This window comes from Pseudophryne corroboree, chromosome 2, assembly GCF_028390025.1.
Source record: "Pseudophryne corroboree isolate aPseCor3 chromosome 2, aPseCor3.hap2, whole genome shotgun sequence".
Taxonomy (NCBI): domain Eukaryota; kingdom Metazoa; phylum Chordata; class Amphibia; order Anura; family Myobatrachidae; genus Pseudophryne; species Pseudophryne corroboree.
The window spans coordinates 146718241-146734498 of NC_086445.1; the positions used below are offsets into that span (position 1 = coordinate 146718241).

Genomic DNA, 16258 nt, shown 5'->3' on the forward strand with positions numbered 1-16258 from the left:
TCTGGGGGAGAAGCTGGTAAAGCCGATTTGAAAAATCGGCGCGGAGGCACCTCTTCGAATTCCAGCTTGTAGCCCTGGGATACAATTTCCATCGCCCAAGGATCCCCGTCTGACTGAACCCAGACATGGCTGAAGAGTTGAAGACGTGCCCCCACCGGCGCGGACTCCCTCAGTGGAGCCCCAGCATCATGCGGTGGATTTAGTAGAAGCCGGGGAGGACTTCTGCTCCTGGGAACTAGCCGTGGCAGGCATTCTTTTCCCTTTACCCTTACCTCTGGCGAGGAAGGAAGAGCCCCCACCTCTTCTGGATTTATGTGACCGAAAGGACTGCATCTGATATTGTGGTGTTTTGTTTTGCTGTGGGGGAACATAAGGCAAAAAAGTAGATTTACCCGCGGTAGCTGTGGAAACCAGGTCCGCGAGACCTTCCCCAAATAACACCTCACCCTTGTAAGGCAAAACTTCCATATGCCTCTTTGAGTCGGCATCACCCATCCATTGGCGGGTCCACAGGGCTCGCCTAGCAGAAATCGCCATGACGTTGGCTCTTGAACCTAGTAGCCCAACGTCTCTCTGAGCGTCTCTCATATATAAGACTGCGTCTTTAATGTGACCTACGGTCAATAAAATGGTATCCCTATCTAGGGTATCAATGTCAGCTGACAAGGTATCTGTCCAAACTGCTACCGCACTACAAACCCAAGCCGATGCTATTGCCGGTCTGAGCAAAGCACCCGTATGTGAATAAATTGATTTGAAGGTAGTTTCCTGTCTGCGATCAGCAGGATCCTTGAGGGTCGCCATGTCTGGAGACGGTAGCGCCACCTTCTTGGACAAGCGCGTTAAAGCCTTGTCCACCCTGGGCGAGGATTCCCACCGTACCCTGTCCTGTGCAGGGAAAGGATACGCCATAAGAATCCTCTTGGGAATCTGCAGTTTTTTGTCTGGAGTTTCCCAAGCTTTTCAAATAACGCATTCAGCTCATGAGATGGGGGAAAGGTTACCTCAGGTTTCTTTTCCTTAAACATGCATACCCTCGTGTCAGGGACAGAGGGGTCATCTGTGATATGTAAAACATCTTTTATTGCAATAATCATATAATGAATACTTTTGGCCACCCTTGGGTGTAACCTCGCATCATCGTAGTCGACACTGGAGTCAGAATCCGTGTCGGTATCAGTGTCTGCTACTTGGGACAGGGGACATTTTTGAGACCCTGAAGGGCCCTGTGACACAGTCAAAGCCATTGATTGACTCCCTGTTTTATCCCTGGACTCTGCTTTGTCCAATCTCTTATGTAATAAAGCCACATTTGCATTTACAACATTCCACATATCTAACCAATCAGGTGTCGGCGTTGCCGACGGAGACACCACAATCATGTGCTCCACCTCCTCCTTAGATGAGCCTTCCGCTTCAGACATGCCGACACACACGTACCGACACTCCCACACACTCAGGGATATATCTATATGGAGACAGTCCCCCAATAAGGCCCTTTGGAGAGACAGAGAGAGAGAGTATGCCAGCACACACCCAGCGCCACCGGACACTGGAATAAAATCCCAGTTAGTACAGCGCTTTTATATAAATATATAAATACACTCACTGCGCCAATGAAATGTGCCCCCCCCCCCCCTCTTTTTTGCCCTCTGTAACCTTGTTCAGCAGGGAAGAGTCCGGGGAGCCAGCTTCTCTGCAATGTGCTGTGGAGAAAATGGCGCTGGTTAGTGCTGGAGGACCAAGCCCCGCCCCCTCACCGGCGGGCTTCAGTCCCGCTCAAATTATTTATACTGGCCGGGGGGTTTATTAATATACTGCCTCAGCAGTATCTACTTTATATGCCAGTGTCCCTAGAGGTTTTTTTATTGCTGCCCAGGGCGCCCCCCCGCCCTACGCCCTGCACCCTACAGTGCCCGCTGTGTGTGTCTGTGTGGGAGCAATGGCGCGCAGCGTTACTGCTGCGCGTTACCTCAGTGAAGATCTGAAGTCTTCTGCCGCCTGTGAAGTCTTCTTTTCTTCTTAATACTCACCCGGCTTCTATCTTCCGGCTCTGTGAGGAGGACAGCGGCACGGCTCCGGGACGAACGGCGAGGGTGAGACCTACATTCCGACCCTCTGGAGCTAATGGTGTCCAGTAGCCTAAGAAGCAGAGCCTATCATTCAAGCAAGTCTGCTTCTCTCCCCTCAGTCCCACGATGCAGGGAGCCTGTTGCCAGCAGTGCTCCCTGAAAATAAAAAACCTAACAAAAAGTATTTTTCAGAGAAACTCAGGAGAGCTCCCCTGCAGTGCACCCAGTCTCCTCTGTGCACAGGATCTAACTGAGGTCTGGAGGAGGGGCATAGAGGGAGGAGCCAGTGCACACCCATTCTAAAGTCTTTAGAGTGCCCATGTCTCCTACCTGGTCTATACCCCATGGTCCTTACGGAGTCCCCAGCATCCTCTAGGACGTAAGAGAAATATAGGTGATGAGTACAGACCACAGCTGTACTACATTACAATAAAAGTACTGCAATTACATTATTCTGTTACTGAGGGGGAAGATGTGTATCTATAAAACCAAAATCGCGAAATCCATAAAACACAACTACATGCATAAAGAGCACGAATATCAAATTCCATTGCAGAGCCATAGCGGCTGCGAGTCCTCCAATCACGAACGTCCCAGCCCCGGGTATTTGTTTACATCTCAGAAAGCAGCATGTCGGGATAGCGGCCATTTTGCCGCAGACCAAATTCATGAAAAACGAGATGCAATTGGATCTCCCAGAATGGGTCCTGTAACGGGGACAGTAAAACAGTTGTGATCGTAAGCCTGTATCTCCTCCCTACGTGCAGGCGGGGTGAGGCTGCGCATGTCAGTGGCCGGGTTTCGCGCGTTGTTGGGGGGTGAGACTGCCTGTCATTTCGCGGGCTGGTTTGAAGTCCTGTCCTGCTGCTGTCTTCGCGCCGCGCGAGCCTCTCGGGATGAGTCTGTGGGTGGATAAGTACCGGCCGAGCTCCCTCGCCAAGTTGGATTTCCATAAGGAGCAGGCGGCTCAACTCCGGAATTTGGTACGATGGTGCTTCATGCCTTCCAACAGCCATGTGCCTCTTCTTATAACTCTGACGTAGATACAGCGATTATCGGGCTGTGTAACTAGCTGCTAGCTTAATGACACGTACTGCCTTTATTGTCCAATCGCTGTATCCGGCGATGAGGGGGTTAATAGAGCACCCACTAGTGCCCCTGCCAGAGCTGAGCTTTACATGTATCCAGCATTTACCCACAATAAGTGTGTGGATTTCCCTTTCCTATGAGTTTAGTATAAATCTGGTCTAGTCCATATACTTCTAGGTTTAGTATACTATGGGGCCAATCCAATTAGCCGCGAAGGGTGCGAGCTGCCGATGCCACAGCATTAAACCACCAGCAACGACACCGCATCTCGCACTTGCAGTCTGCTCTCAGTCTGAATTTGTGTGGTTTTGCACGAGTTCAGCCTGCTGTAAATTACAGCTGTTGTCATGCTAACGCGCACCTGCAATGTATTTGCGGCTAAGTGGATGGATCCCTTAATGTGGATCTGGCCTTTCTTATACATTTAGTATGCATCTGGCTTTTGCCTACAGCCTGCTGTCAGTTTGGAAATTCCACACAAGAATGGGGAGCACATATGAACTCCACACAAATAGTGCCTTGGTCAGGAATTAGTCATAACCTCTGTGCTATAAGGTAGTAATGCTTACCACAATGTTAACTGTGTTGCCCAGATATCATACTATTTATGCCCTGGTCACCAAGATTAGAGTACCTACTAATTACAAATACAGCACTTTGTTAAGCTAGCTAAATGAGTAATATTATTAGCAGTTTCTTATATAGCGCAGCATATTCTGTTGCGCTTTACAATTAGAACAACAGTTATAGAACAAAACTGGGCAAAGACAGACCGACATAGAGGTAGGAAGGCCCTGCTCGCAAGCTTACAATCTATAGGGAAATAGGCATTGATACACAAGGATAGATGCTACCTGTTACATAATGGTTCCCCAGATTGCTAGGTTCTTAATGGGTTGTATGATATGATCACCCAGCAATGTTGGAAGACAAAATGTGACTTTATGTGGACTGTACAGAGTAACTTGATAGGGAAGCATTGAAGGTTATGTGTGTGGGTCTGAAATTTGGTAGGCTTGTCTGAAGAGATAATAGGAGGTTAATAGGTGAATATATTATAGCGGCACACATTGTGCAGTTATAACACTTCCTGCTTCACTTCATTACCGAGGCGAAGCAGGAAGGGACATCAACAAGATGTACAGTCAGGTCCATAAATATTGGGACATTGACACAATTCTCATATTTTGGGCTCTATACACCACCACAATGGATTTGAAATGAAACAAACAAGATGTGCTTTAACTGCAGACTTTCCACTTTAATTTGAGGGTGTTTCCATCCAAATCAGGTGAACGGTTTAGGAATTACAATGGTTTCTATATGTGCCTCCCACTTTTTAAGGGACCAAAAGTAATTGGACAATCGACTCAAAAGCTATTTCATGGACAGGTGTGGGTTATTCCCTTGTTATTTCATAATCAATTAAGCAGGTAAAAGGTCTGGAGTAGATTCCAGGTGTGACATTTGCATTTGGAATCTGTTGCTGTTGACTCTCAATATGAGATCCAAAGAGCTGCCACTATCAGTGAATCAAGCCATCATTAGGCTGAAAAATCAAAACAAACCCATCAGAGAGATGGCAAAAACATTAGGTGTGGCCAAATCAACTGTTTGGAACATTCTTAAAAAGAAAGAACGCACCGGAGAGCTCAGCAACACCAAAAGACCCGGAAGACCACGGAAAACAACTGTGGTGGATGACAGAAGAATTATTTCTCTAGTGAAGAAAAACCCCTTCACAACAGTTGCCCAGATCAAGAACACACTCCAAGAGGTAGGTGTATATGTGTCAAAGTCAACAATCAAGAGAAGACTTCACAAGAGTGAATATAGAGGGTTCACCACAAGATGTAAACCATTGGTAAGCCACAAGAAACAGGAAGTCCAGATTAGAGTTTGCCAAACAACATCTAAAAAAGCCTTTACAGTTCTGGAACAACATTTTATGGACAGATGAGACAAAGATCAACTTGTACAAGAGTGATGGGAAAAGAAGAGTATGGAGAAGGAAAGGAACTGCTCATGATCCAAAACATACCACCACATCAGTGAAGCATGGTGGTGGTGGTAGTGCCATGGCGTGGGCATGTATGGCTGCCAATGGAACTGGTTCCCTTGTATTTATTGATAATGGGACTGCTGACAAAAGCAACAGGATGAATTCTGAAGTGTTTCAGGCAATGTTATCTGCTCATATTCAATCAAATGCTTCAGAACCCATTGGACGGCGCTTCACAGTGCAGATGGACAATGACCCGAAGCATACTGCGAAAGCAACCAAATATTTTTTAAGGCAAATAAGTGGAATGTTATGCAATGGCCAAGTCAATCACCTGACCTAAATCCGATTGAGCATGCATTTCACTTGATGAAGACAAAACTGAAGGGAAAATGCCCCAAGAACAAGCAGGAACTGAAGACGTGCAGTAGAGGCCTGGCAGAGCATCACCAGGGATGAAACCCAGCGTCTGGTGATGTCTATGCGTTCCAGACTTCAGGCTGTAATTGACTGCAAAGGATTTGCAACAAAGTATTAAAAAGTGAAAGTTTGATTTAGGATTGTTTAGTTTGTCCCATTACTTTTGGTCCCTTTAAAAAGTGGGAGGCCCATATAGAAACCGTTGTAATTCCTACACCGTTCACCTGATTTGGATGTAAATACCCTCAAATTAAAGCAGAAAGTCTGCAGTTAAAGCACATCTTGTTTTCTCTTACGTCCTAGAGGATGCTGGGGACTCTGTAAGGACCATGGGGTATAGACGGGCTCCGCAGGAGACATGGGCACTCTAAAGACTTTAGAATGGGTGTGAACTGGCTCCTCCATCTATGCCCCTCCTCCAGACCTCAGTTAGATCCTGTGCTCAGAGGAGACTGGGTGCACTGCAGGGGAGCTCTACTGAGTTTCTCTGAAAATACTTTTGTTAGGTTTTTTATTTTCAGGGAGCACTGTTGGCAACAGGCTCCCTGCTTCGTGGGACTGAGGGGAGAGAAGCAGCCCCACTTTCCTGGACTGATGGGCTCTGCTTCTTAGGCTACTGGACACCATTGGCTCCAGAGGGTCGGAACACAGGTGTCGTCCTTGCTGTTCGTCCCAGAGCCGCGCCACCGTCCTCCTCACAGAGCCGGAAGATAGAAGCCGGGTAAGTGTAAGAAGCAAGAAGACTTCGAAGGCGGCAGAAGACTTCAGATCTTCATGAGGTACCACGCAGCGGTCGCGCTGCGCGCCATTGCTCCCACAACACATGGGCACAGCAAGGGCGCAGGGGGGGCACCCTGGGCAGCAATTTTCACCTCAAATAAGTCTGGCACAGTTATATAGATACTGCGGAGGCAGTATATAATAAATCCCCTGCCAGTTTAAAGAAAAAGAGCGGGACCGAAGCCCGCCGTCAAGGGGGCAGAGCTTGATCCTCCAGCACTAACCAGCGCCATTTTCTCTACAGCAAGCTGCAGAGAAGCTGCTCCCGGACTCTCCACTGTTGAACAAGTATCAGGGGGCAAAAATGAAGGGGGGGGCTCATTTATTTGGTGTTAAATTGTGTAGATATAGCACTTTACAGGCTGGGACTTTGTTTCAGTATCTAGTGGCGCTGGGTGGGTGCTGGCATACTCACTCTCTCTCTCTCTGTCTCTGTCTCTCCAAAGGGCCTTATTGTGGGTCTGTCCCCATATTCAGATATCCCAGTGTGTGTGGGGGTGTCAGTACGTGTGTGTCGACATGTCTGAAGCGGAAGGCTCGTCTAGGGAGGATGCAGAGCAGATGGTGGTGTCTATGTCGGCACAGCCGACACCTGATTGGTTGGACATGTGGAATGTTTTAAATGCTAATGTGACTTTATTACATAAGAGATTGGACAAAGCAGAGTCCAAGGATAAAGCAGGGAGTCAATCCATGGCTTTGGCTGTGTCACAAGACCCTTCAGGGTCCCATAAACATCCCTTCTCCCAGATAGCAGACACTGATACCGACACGGATTCAGACTATGATGATGTGAGGTTGCACCCAAGAGTGGCCAAGAGTATTCAATATATGATTATTGTAATAAAAGATGTTTTGCATATCACAGAGGACACCTCTGTCCCTGACACGAGGGTCTGCATGTTTAAGGAAAAGAAACCTGAGGTAACGTTTCCCCCATCTCATGAGCTAAACGCTTTATTTGAAAAGGCTTGGGAAACTCCAGACAAGAGACTGCAGGTTCCCAAGAGAATTATTATGGCGTATCCTTTCCCCTCAAAGGACAGGTTACGATGGGAATCCTCGCCCACGGTGGACAAGGCCTTGACGCGCTTGTCCAAAAAGGTTGCGCTACCGTCCCCGGACAGGGCGGCCCTAAAGGATCCTGCGGGTCGCAGACAGGAAACTACCTTAAAATCAATTTATGCGACTACGGGAGCCCTGCTCAGACCTGCAGTTGCGTCGGCATGGGTGGATAGCGCAATTGCAGCGTGGACAGATGACTTGTCATCTGACATTGACACCTTTGATAAAGATAGTATTTTGTTGACCTTGGGTCACATTAAGAACGCAGCGTTATATATGAGAGAGGCTGCGAGAGATATTGGTCTGTTGGGTTCAAGAGCCAATACCATGGCAGTTTCTGCTAGAAGGTCCCTGTGGACCCGTCAATGGACAGGTGATGCTGATTCAAAGAGACATATGGAGGCTCTGCCTTACAAGGGTGAAGTTTTATTTGGGGAGGGCCTCGCAGACCTGGTTTCCACAGCTACCGCAGGTAAGTCTTCTTTTTAGCATTATGTTCCCCCACAGCAAAAGAAAACACCTCAATACCAGATGCAGTCCTTTCGGTCGCATAAGTTCAGAAAGGGTCGGGGCTCTTCCTTCCTCGCCAGAGGTAAAGGGAAAAGAACACCAGCTACAGCTATTTCCCAGGAACAAAAATCCTCCCCGGCCTCTACAAAATCCACCGCATGACGCTGGGGCTCCGCTGCGGGAGTCCGCACCGGTGGGGGCACGTCTTCGTCTCTTCAGCCAGGTCTGGGTTCAGTCGGATTTGGACCCTTGGGTGGTCGAAATTGTATCCCAAGGCTACAAACTGGAGTTCAAAGATGTGCCTCCACACCGATTTTTAAAATCGGCCTTGCCAGCTTCTCCCCCAGAGAGGGAAATAGTTTCAGCTGCCATACAAAAGCTGTGTCAACAGCAGGTGATTATCAAGGTTCCCCTAGGGCCTTGATGGCTAACCTTGACACTCCAGCTGTTGTTGAACTACACATCCCAGCATGCCCTGCATCAGTTTTAGCATGGCCTAATAACAAAACTGCAGCAGGGCATGTTGGTATATGTAGTTCAACAACAGCTGGAGTGTCAAGGTTAGCCATCACTGCCCTAGGGCAACAGGGGAAAGGGTTTTATTCAACCCTATTTGTGGTCCCGAAGCCGGATGGCTCGGTCAGACCAATTCTGAATCTAAAATCCCTAAACCTATATTTGAAAAGGTTCAAATTCAAGATGGAATCTCTCCGGGCAGTGATCTCCAGCCTGGAAGGGGGGGATTTTATAGTGTCACTAGACGTAAAGGATGCATACCTTCATGTCCCCATATATCCTCCTCATCAGGCGTACCTGAGATTCGCTGTACAGGATTGTCATTACCAGTTTCAGACGTTGCCGTTTGGGCTTTCCACGGCCCCGAGAATTTTCACTAAGGTAATGGCGGAAATGATGGTGCTCCTTCGCAAGCAGGGGGTCACAATTATCCCATACTTGGACGATCTCCTGATAAAGGCAAGTTTAAGAGATCAGTTACTAAAAAGCGTGTCTCTCTCCATGAGTACTACAACAACACGGCTGGATTCTAAATCTACCAAAGTCGCAATTGGTTCCGACAACTCGGCTGTCATTTTTGGGCATGGTTCTGAACACTGAAAAAAAGAGGGTTTTTCTCCCAATGGAAAAAGTCCAGGAACTCCAGAGCATGGTCAAGGACCTGCTGAAACAAAAAAAGAGTGTCAGTTCATCAATGCACTCGAGTATTGGGAAAGATGGTGGCGGCCTACGAGGCCATTCCGTTCGGCAGGTTCCATGCAAGAACCTTTCAGTGGGACCTTCTGGACAAGTGGTAAGGGTCCCATCTACAGATGCATCGGAGGATAAGCCTGTCTCCCAGGGCCAGGGTCTCTCTCCTGTGGTGGCTCCAGAGTGCTCACATTCTAGAGGGTCGCAGGTTCGGCATTCAAGATTGGGTTCTTGTGACCACGGACGCGAGCCTCCGAGGATGGGGAGCAGTCACACAAGGCAGAAATTTTCAGGGAATATGGTCAAGCCAGGAGGCTTGTCAACACATCAATGTGCTGGAATTAAGGGCCTTATACAACGGCCTGCAACATGGGGAGAGTCTTCTTCGCAACCTACCCGTTCTGATCCAATCAGACAACGTCACAGCCGTGGCGCATGTAAACCGCCAGGGCGGGACAAGGAGCAGAGCAGCAATGGCAGAAGCCACCAGGATTCTTCGCTGGGCGGAAAATCATGTAAGCGCTCTATCAGCGGTCTTCATTCTGGGAGTAGACAACTGGGAAGCAGACTTCCTCAGCAGACACTATCTCCATCCAGGAGAGTGGGGACTTCATCAAGAGGTCTTTGCAGAAGTAACAAGTCGTTGGGGACTTCCTCAAATAGACATGATGACGTCACGCCTCAACAAAAAGCTTCGGACGTATTGTTCTAGGTCGAGGGACCCTCAGGCAGTGGCGGTGGATGCCCTGGTGACACAGTGGGTGTTTGTCAGTCTATGTGTTCCCTCCACTTCTGCTTTATCTCAAAAATACTGAGAATCATAAGACGAACTAGGGGGCAGACAATACTCATTGTTCCAGATTGGCCTCGAAGGGCCTGAACGCAGTATGGCCCCAGTACTCCCCCCGACTGTCACTGCTGATGTCGGCACCCCGACTGGTCCCAACGCTAGCAAGCTTACAGGGTACACACATCGTTTAATTTGTACCCGCCATTAGTCTTTGACCTCTCCAATCCTGAATCTGCCACCTGACTATTTTCTATCGAGCTGATTTGCCAATCATTGCTGTGTTGTCACATGGATAGTACCTAGCTGAGCTTCCTCCAGCCACCTTGGCCCTGGCAGCGTGCCTGTTGAGGATAGTAGAAGATAGAACAAATTGTGGGTAGAATAGTAGCATTTCCATATGGTGGTGGTGGAAGACGTGAACAGGTGTTCTATTTAGCGTTTTGTCACTGGAACGTTGCGTGGAGTGCTTTGGTGTCCTGTAGGTTGATGTCTGTAGTGGTGTTCCACCGGAGCCAAGGAATGTATTGTTCTTGTCAAGGAAGAAGAGTGGCGTTAATAGGAGGTAAAAGAGCTGGAGGCAGATGTTTAATAGTTAATTACACTTCTGTAATTATATAAAGTGCAAGTAATAAGAAAGTCCAGAGAGAATAAAGAAAAGATGAATAAAGGGAAAAGCATTTGAAGACTAAAAAAAAGTTGTTATAGGTGTTGATCCTTGCGCTAGACTTGTGTGTGTTCTTATTGTTTGTGTGCTGCCATATTTATGTTGATCGTTTAATCCAGTGGATAAATGCTGAGAAATGCAGTATAATAAACTACAGCAAACAAAATTATGATGGAGGGTTTGACAAATCCCAGTCACCATGGGGTCAGTTCAGTTCTGTGCAGAGTGAATAGCGTCAGGAATGAGCTTCCGCTGCTATTCAATTCAGTGCGCTGTTATGTCAGTGAAGGCTGGTTCTCGCGGACTAAACTGTTTTGTCGCAAGAACCGGCATTCTCTGACTTAAATGCTGGGAGAGATGCTGTTTCTGGCGCGTAAAGGCCAGAAAACAGCATCGTGCCATCACTTTTGTTGGATTTCTGCTCCTACCTCTGGAGCGGTGCGAGAAGTAATCCTCATGTTGGGCGTCACATTGCGCTGAATTGAATAGCATTGGGAGCTAATTCTTGACACTATTCAATCCGGGCAGAATTGAATTGACCCCCATGGCAACTAAGATCTTACATCTGGCGACCTGGATTTGTAAAAGTCCCGGCCTGTCAGTGAGGAGAGTGAGGGTTTGTTTAGAAACAACACACTGCTCTGTCCACTCCACACTACATGACTATCGCATCCATTGGTAGTGATGCAAAACGAGGACTCACCCCGGGCTTTAGGTTGGTACACTACTGGTTAAAACGGTTTCAAAATTTGCACGTGTACTTCAGGGACCGCTGCAGCATCAATAATTTTATTCACACCCATGTCCTTAAAACACACACAGCGTTGAGTGCAGAGCAGAGATCAGACCAGCAATTAATACCCCTTTCTCCTACGTCCTAGAGGATGCTGGGGACTCCGTAAAAACCATGGGGTATAGACAGGATCCGCAGGAGACATGGGCACACTATAAGACTTTGAATGGGTGTGAACTGGCTCCTCCCTCTATGCCCCTCCTCCAGACCTCAGTTAGACTCTGTGCCCAGGAGTGACTGGACACACACTAGGGGAGCTCTACAGAGTTTCTCTAAAGACTTTATTGTTAGGTATTTTTATTTTCAGGGAGACCTGCTGGCTACAGGCTCCCTGCATCGTGGGACTGAGGGGAGAGAAGCAGTGCTACTTCTTCTTAGTTCAAGGGCTCTGCTTCTTAGGCTACTGGACACCATTAGCTCCAGAGGGTTCGATCACTTGGTGCGCCTAGCTGCTTGTTCCCGGAGCCGCGCCGTCACCCCCCTCACAGAAGCCAGAAGAAAGAAGCCAGGTGAGTATAAGAAGAAGAACAGAAGGCGTCAGACGGCAGAAGATTTCAGTAACGGAGGGTAGCGCAGCGCTACATGCTCCCACACACCAACGGCACTCACAGGGTGCAGGGCGCTGGGGGGGGGAGCGCTCTGGGCAGCAGTTACTGAGGGTCTCTTTTGCACTGGCAAGAACGCATATTCGGGCCCCGGGCACCGTGTACGATACCCCCGCCAGTATACAGCAGCGGTCGCGCCATTGCTCCCACACACCAACGGGTTTACGTGGGTGCAGGGCACGGGGGGGGGGGGGGGCGCCCTGGACAGAGAGATATATATATATATATATATATATATATATATATATATATATATATATATATATATATATATATATATATATATATATATATATATATAATTTTTATTTTTTATTTTTTTTGAGTAGGTATATAGTGTGTAGACACTATATACGGTTCCCTGCCTGCATATAAAAACTATATTATCATGGGGCTGAAGCGCGCCGAAAAGGGGCGGGGCTTAGCCCTCACAACAGTGTTCAGCGCCATTTTTCTCTCTGTCCCCGCCAAAAATTGTGTACAGTGCAAACGAGGGGGGGCACAGTGTTTTTAGTGTTATATTGAGGGAAATATAGCACTATTTTTTAGAAATGGGCATGTAATCATTGTTGTGCATATTCCTCTGTGTGTTCCCTGTCCGATATACCCACTATAGTCCACATGTGTCGACATGTGAGTGCTCCGTCACAAACAGCTATGGGGATCAATGTCGGCATCGCCGACGCCTGTTGGTACTTGATACAGTAGATGCAGAGTCAACAGGTCGGTAGTTGTATGCTTGTCAAAAGTAAACACTGTATGGGAGACACAGTAGAATGTGGGTGACCCTGTCGGCACCAACTATTATTACTGGGTGTAAATTAACATGCTGTAACTGCCTTATACCTGTGTGTGTATGTATATATATATATATATATATATATATATATATATATATATATATATATATATATATATATATTTATATGTATGGTACGGTTCCATGGGCCTGTAGCTCGAGCACAGACATGGTAGTATGTGTGGGGGAGTGTTATTAAAATTATTTATGTATACTTCCCTCGGGGTCGCAAGAATGTTATTTTGCCTGGTTACTACTCCCTGCTGTCGACGAATACTAGGTTTTCTGTCGACCATAAGGTTTCCTGTTAGGCCCACAACTGGGGCATTCAGTACATTAATGTCGCTAGGGACCCGACGGTTCCGGACAATCCGCTTATATGTATGAGATATATAGAGAGAGATATATATATATATATATATATATATATATATATATATATATATATATATATATATATATATATATATATATATATATATATATATATATTTCTCTATCGTCCTAGTGGATGCTGGGGTTCCTGAAAGGACCATGGGGAATAGCGGCTCCGCAGGAGACAGGGCACAAAAAGTAAAGCTTTAGGATCAGGTGGTGTGCACTGGCTCCTCCCCCTATGACCCTCCTCCAAGCCAGTTAGATTTTGTGCCCGGCCGAGAAGGGTGCAATCTAGGTGGCTCTCCTAAAGAGCTGCTTAGGAAAGTTTAGCTTAGGTTTTTTATTTTACAGTGAGTCCTGCTGGCAACAGGATCACTGCAACGAGGGACTTAGGGGAGAAGAAGTGAACTCACCTGCGTGCAGGATGGATTGGCTTCTTGGCTACTGGACATCAGCTCCAGAGGGACGATCACAGGTACAGCCTGGATGGTCACCGGAGCCTTGCCGCCGGCCCCCTTGCAGATGCTGAAGTAAGAAGAGGTCCAGAATCGGCGGCAGAAGACTCCTCAGTCTTCTAAAGGTAGCGCACAGCACTGCAGCTGTGCGCCATTTTCCTCTCAGCACACTTCACACGGCAGTCACTGAGGGTGCAGGGCGCTGGGAGGGGGGCGCCCTGGGAGGCAAATGAATACCTATTTTGGCTAAAAATACCTCACATATAGCCTCCGGAGGCTATATGGAGATATTTAACCCCTGCCAGAATCCGTTAAGAGCGGGAGACGAGGCCGCCGAAAAAGGGGCGGGGCCTATCTCCTCAGCACACAGCGCCATTTTCCCTCACAGAAAGGCTGGAGGGAAGGCTCCCAGACTCTCCCCTGCACTGCACTACAGAAACAGGGTTAAAACAGAGAGGGGGGGCACTAATTTGGCGATATGCTTATATATATATTAAGATGCTATAAGGGAAAACACTTATATAAGGTTGTCCCTATATAATTATAGCGTTTTTGGTGTGTGCTGGCAAACTCTCCCTCTGTCTCTCCAAAGGGCTAGTGGGTCCTGTCCTCTATCAGAGCATTCCCTGTGTGTGTGCTGTGTGTCGGTACGTGTGTGTCGACAGGTAGGAGGACGATGTTGGTGAGGAGGCGGAGCAATTGCCTGTAATGGTGATGTCACTCTCTAGGGAGTCGACACCGGAATGGATGGCTTATTTAGGAAATTACGTGATAATGTCAACACGCTGCAAGGTCGGTTGACGACATGAGACGGCCGACAAACAATTAGTAATTAGTACGGTCCAGACGTCTCAAAAACACCGTCAAGGGTTTTAAAACGCCCGTTTACTTTAGTCGGTCGACACAGACACAGACAGGGACACTGAATCCAGTGTCGACGGTGAATAAACAAACGTATTCCTTATTAGGGCCACACGTTAAAGGCAATGAAGGAGGTGATACTACAAGTACCACAAAAGAGGGTATTATGTGGGATGTGAAAAAACTACCATAGTTTTTCCTGAATCGGATAAATTAAATAAAGTGTGTGATGATGCGTGGGTTCCCCCCGATAGAAAATTATGGGCGGTATACCCTTTCCCGCCAGAAGTTAGGGCGCGTTGGGAAACACCCCTTAAGGTGGATAAGGCGCTCACACGCTTATCAGAACAAGTGGCGGTACCGTCTATAGATAGGGCCGTCCTCAAGGACCAGCTGACAAGGCTGGAAAATATAATAAAAAGTATATACACACATACTGGTGTTATACTGCGGCCAGCGATCGCCTCAGCCTGGATGTGCAGAGCTAGGGTGGCTTGGTCGGATTCCCTGACTAAAAATATTGATACCCTTGACAGGGACAGTATTTTATTGACTATAGAGCATTTCTATATATGCGAGATGCACAGAGGGATATTTGCACTCTGGCATCATGAATAAACGCGATGTCCATAACTGCCAGAAGATGTTATGGACACGACAGTGGTCAGGTGATGCAGATTCCAAACGGCACAGTATGGCCGTATAAAGGAAGAGGACTTGTTTGGGGTCGGTCCATCGGACCTGGTGGTCACGGCAACTGCTGGAAAATCCACCGTTTTTTACCCTAAGTCACATCTCTGCAGAAAAAGACACCGTCTTTTCAGCCTCAGTCCTCTCGTCCCTATAAGATCATATCTGCCCAGGGATAGAGGAAAGGGAAGAAGACTGCAACAGGCAGCCTATTCCCAGGAACAGAAGCGTTCCACCGCGTCTGACAAGTTCTCAGCATGGCGCTGAGACCGTACAGGACCCCTGGATCCTACAAGTAGTATCCCGGGGGTACAGATGGGAATGTCGAGACGTTTCACCTTCGCAGGCTCCTGAAGTCTGCTTTACCAAGTCTCCCTCCGACAAGGAGGTAGTATGGGAAAAAATTCACAAGCTGTGTTCCCAGCAGGTGACAATTAAATTACCCCTCCTACTACAGAAAAGGGGTATTATTCCACACTATATTGTGGTACTGAAGCCAGAAGGCTAGGTGAGACTTATTCTAAAAAAATTTTTTTGAACACTTACAAAGGTTCAAATTAAGATGAAGTCACTCAGAGCAGTGATAACGAACCAGGAAGAAGGGGACTATATAGTGTCCCGGGACATCAGGGATGCTTACCTCTATGTCCCAAATTTGCCCTTCTCACTAAGGGTACCTCAGGTTCGTGGTGCAGAACTGTCACTATCAGTTTCAGACGCTGCCGTTTGGATTGTCCACGGCACCCCGGGGTCTTTACCAAGGTAATGGCCGAATTGATGATTCTTCTTCGAAGAAAAGGCGTCTTAATTATCCCTTACTTGGACGATCTCCTGATAGGGGCATAGTCCAGGGAACAGTTGGAGGTCGGAGTAGCACTATCTCGGATACTGCTACAATCAGCACGGGTGGATTCTAAATATTCCAAAATCGCAGCTGATCCCGACGACACGTCTGCTGTGCCTAGGGATGATTCTGGACACAGTCCAGAAAAAGGTGTTTCTCCCGGAAGAGAAAGCCAGGGAGTTATCCGAGCAAGTCAGGAACCTCCTAAAAACAGTGCATCATTGCACAAGGGTCC

The 16258-nt window shown here is 47.6% G+C and overlaps 1 protein-coding gene across 1 annotated transcript in view; it reads left to right on the forward strand.

Annotated features, from left to right (window-relative positions):
* The first annotated feature begins 2738 nt into the window (after positions 1–2738).
* The window catches only part of RFC3 (replication factor C subunit 3), a 52352-nt gene continuing 38832 nt past the window's right edge, over positions 2739–16258 (forward strand). Inside the window, exon 1 of the mRNA XM_063951793.1 lies at positions 2739–3055. Coding sequence (XP_063807863.1) covers positions 2969–3055 — 87 coding nt within the window. The 5' untranslated portion in view covers positions 2739–2968. The remainder of the gene's footprint in view (positions 3056–16258) is intronic.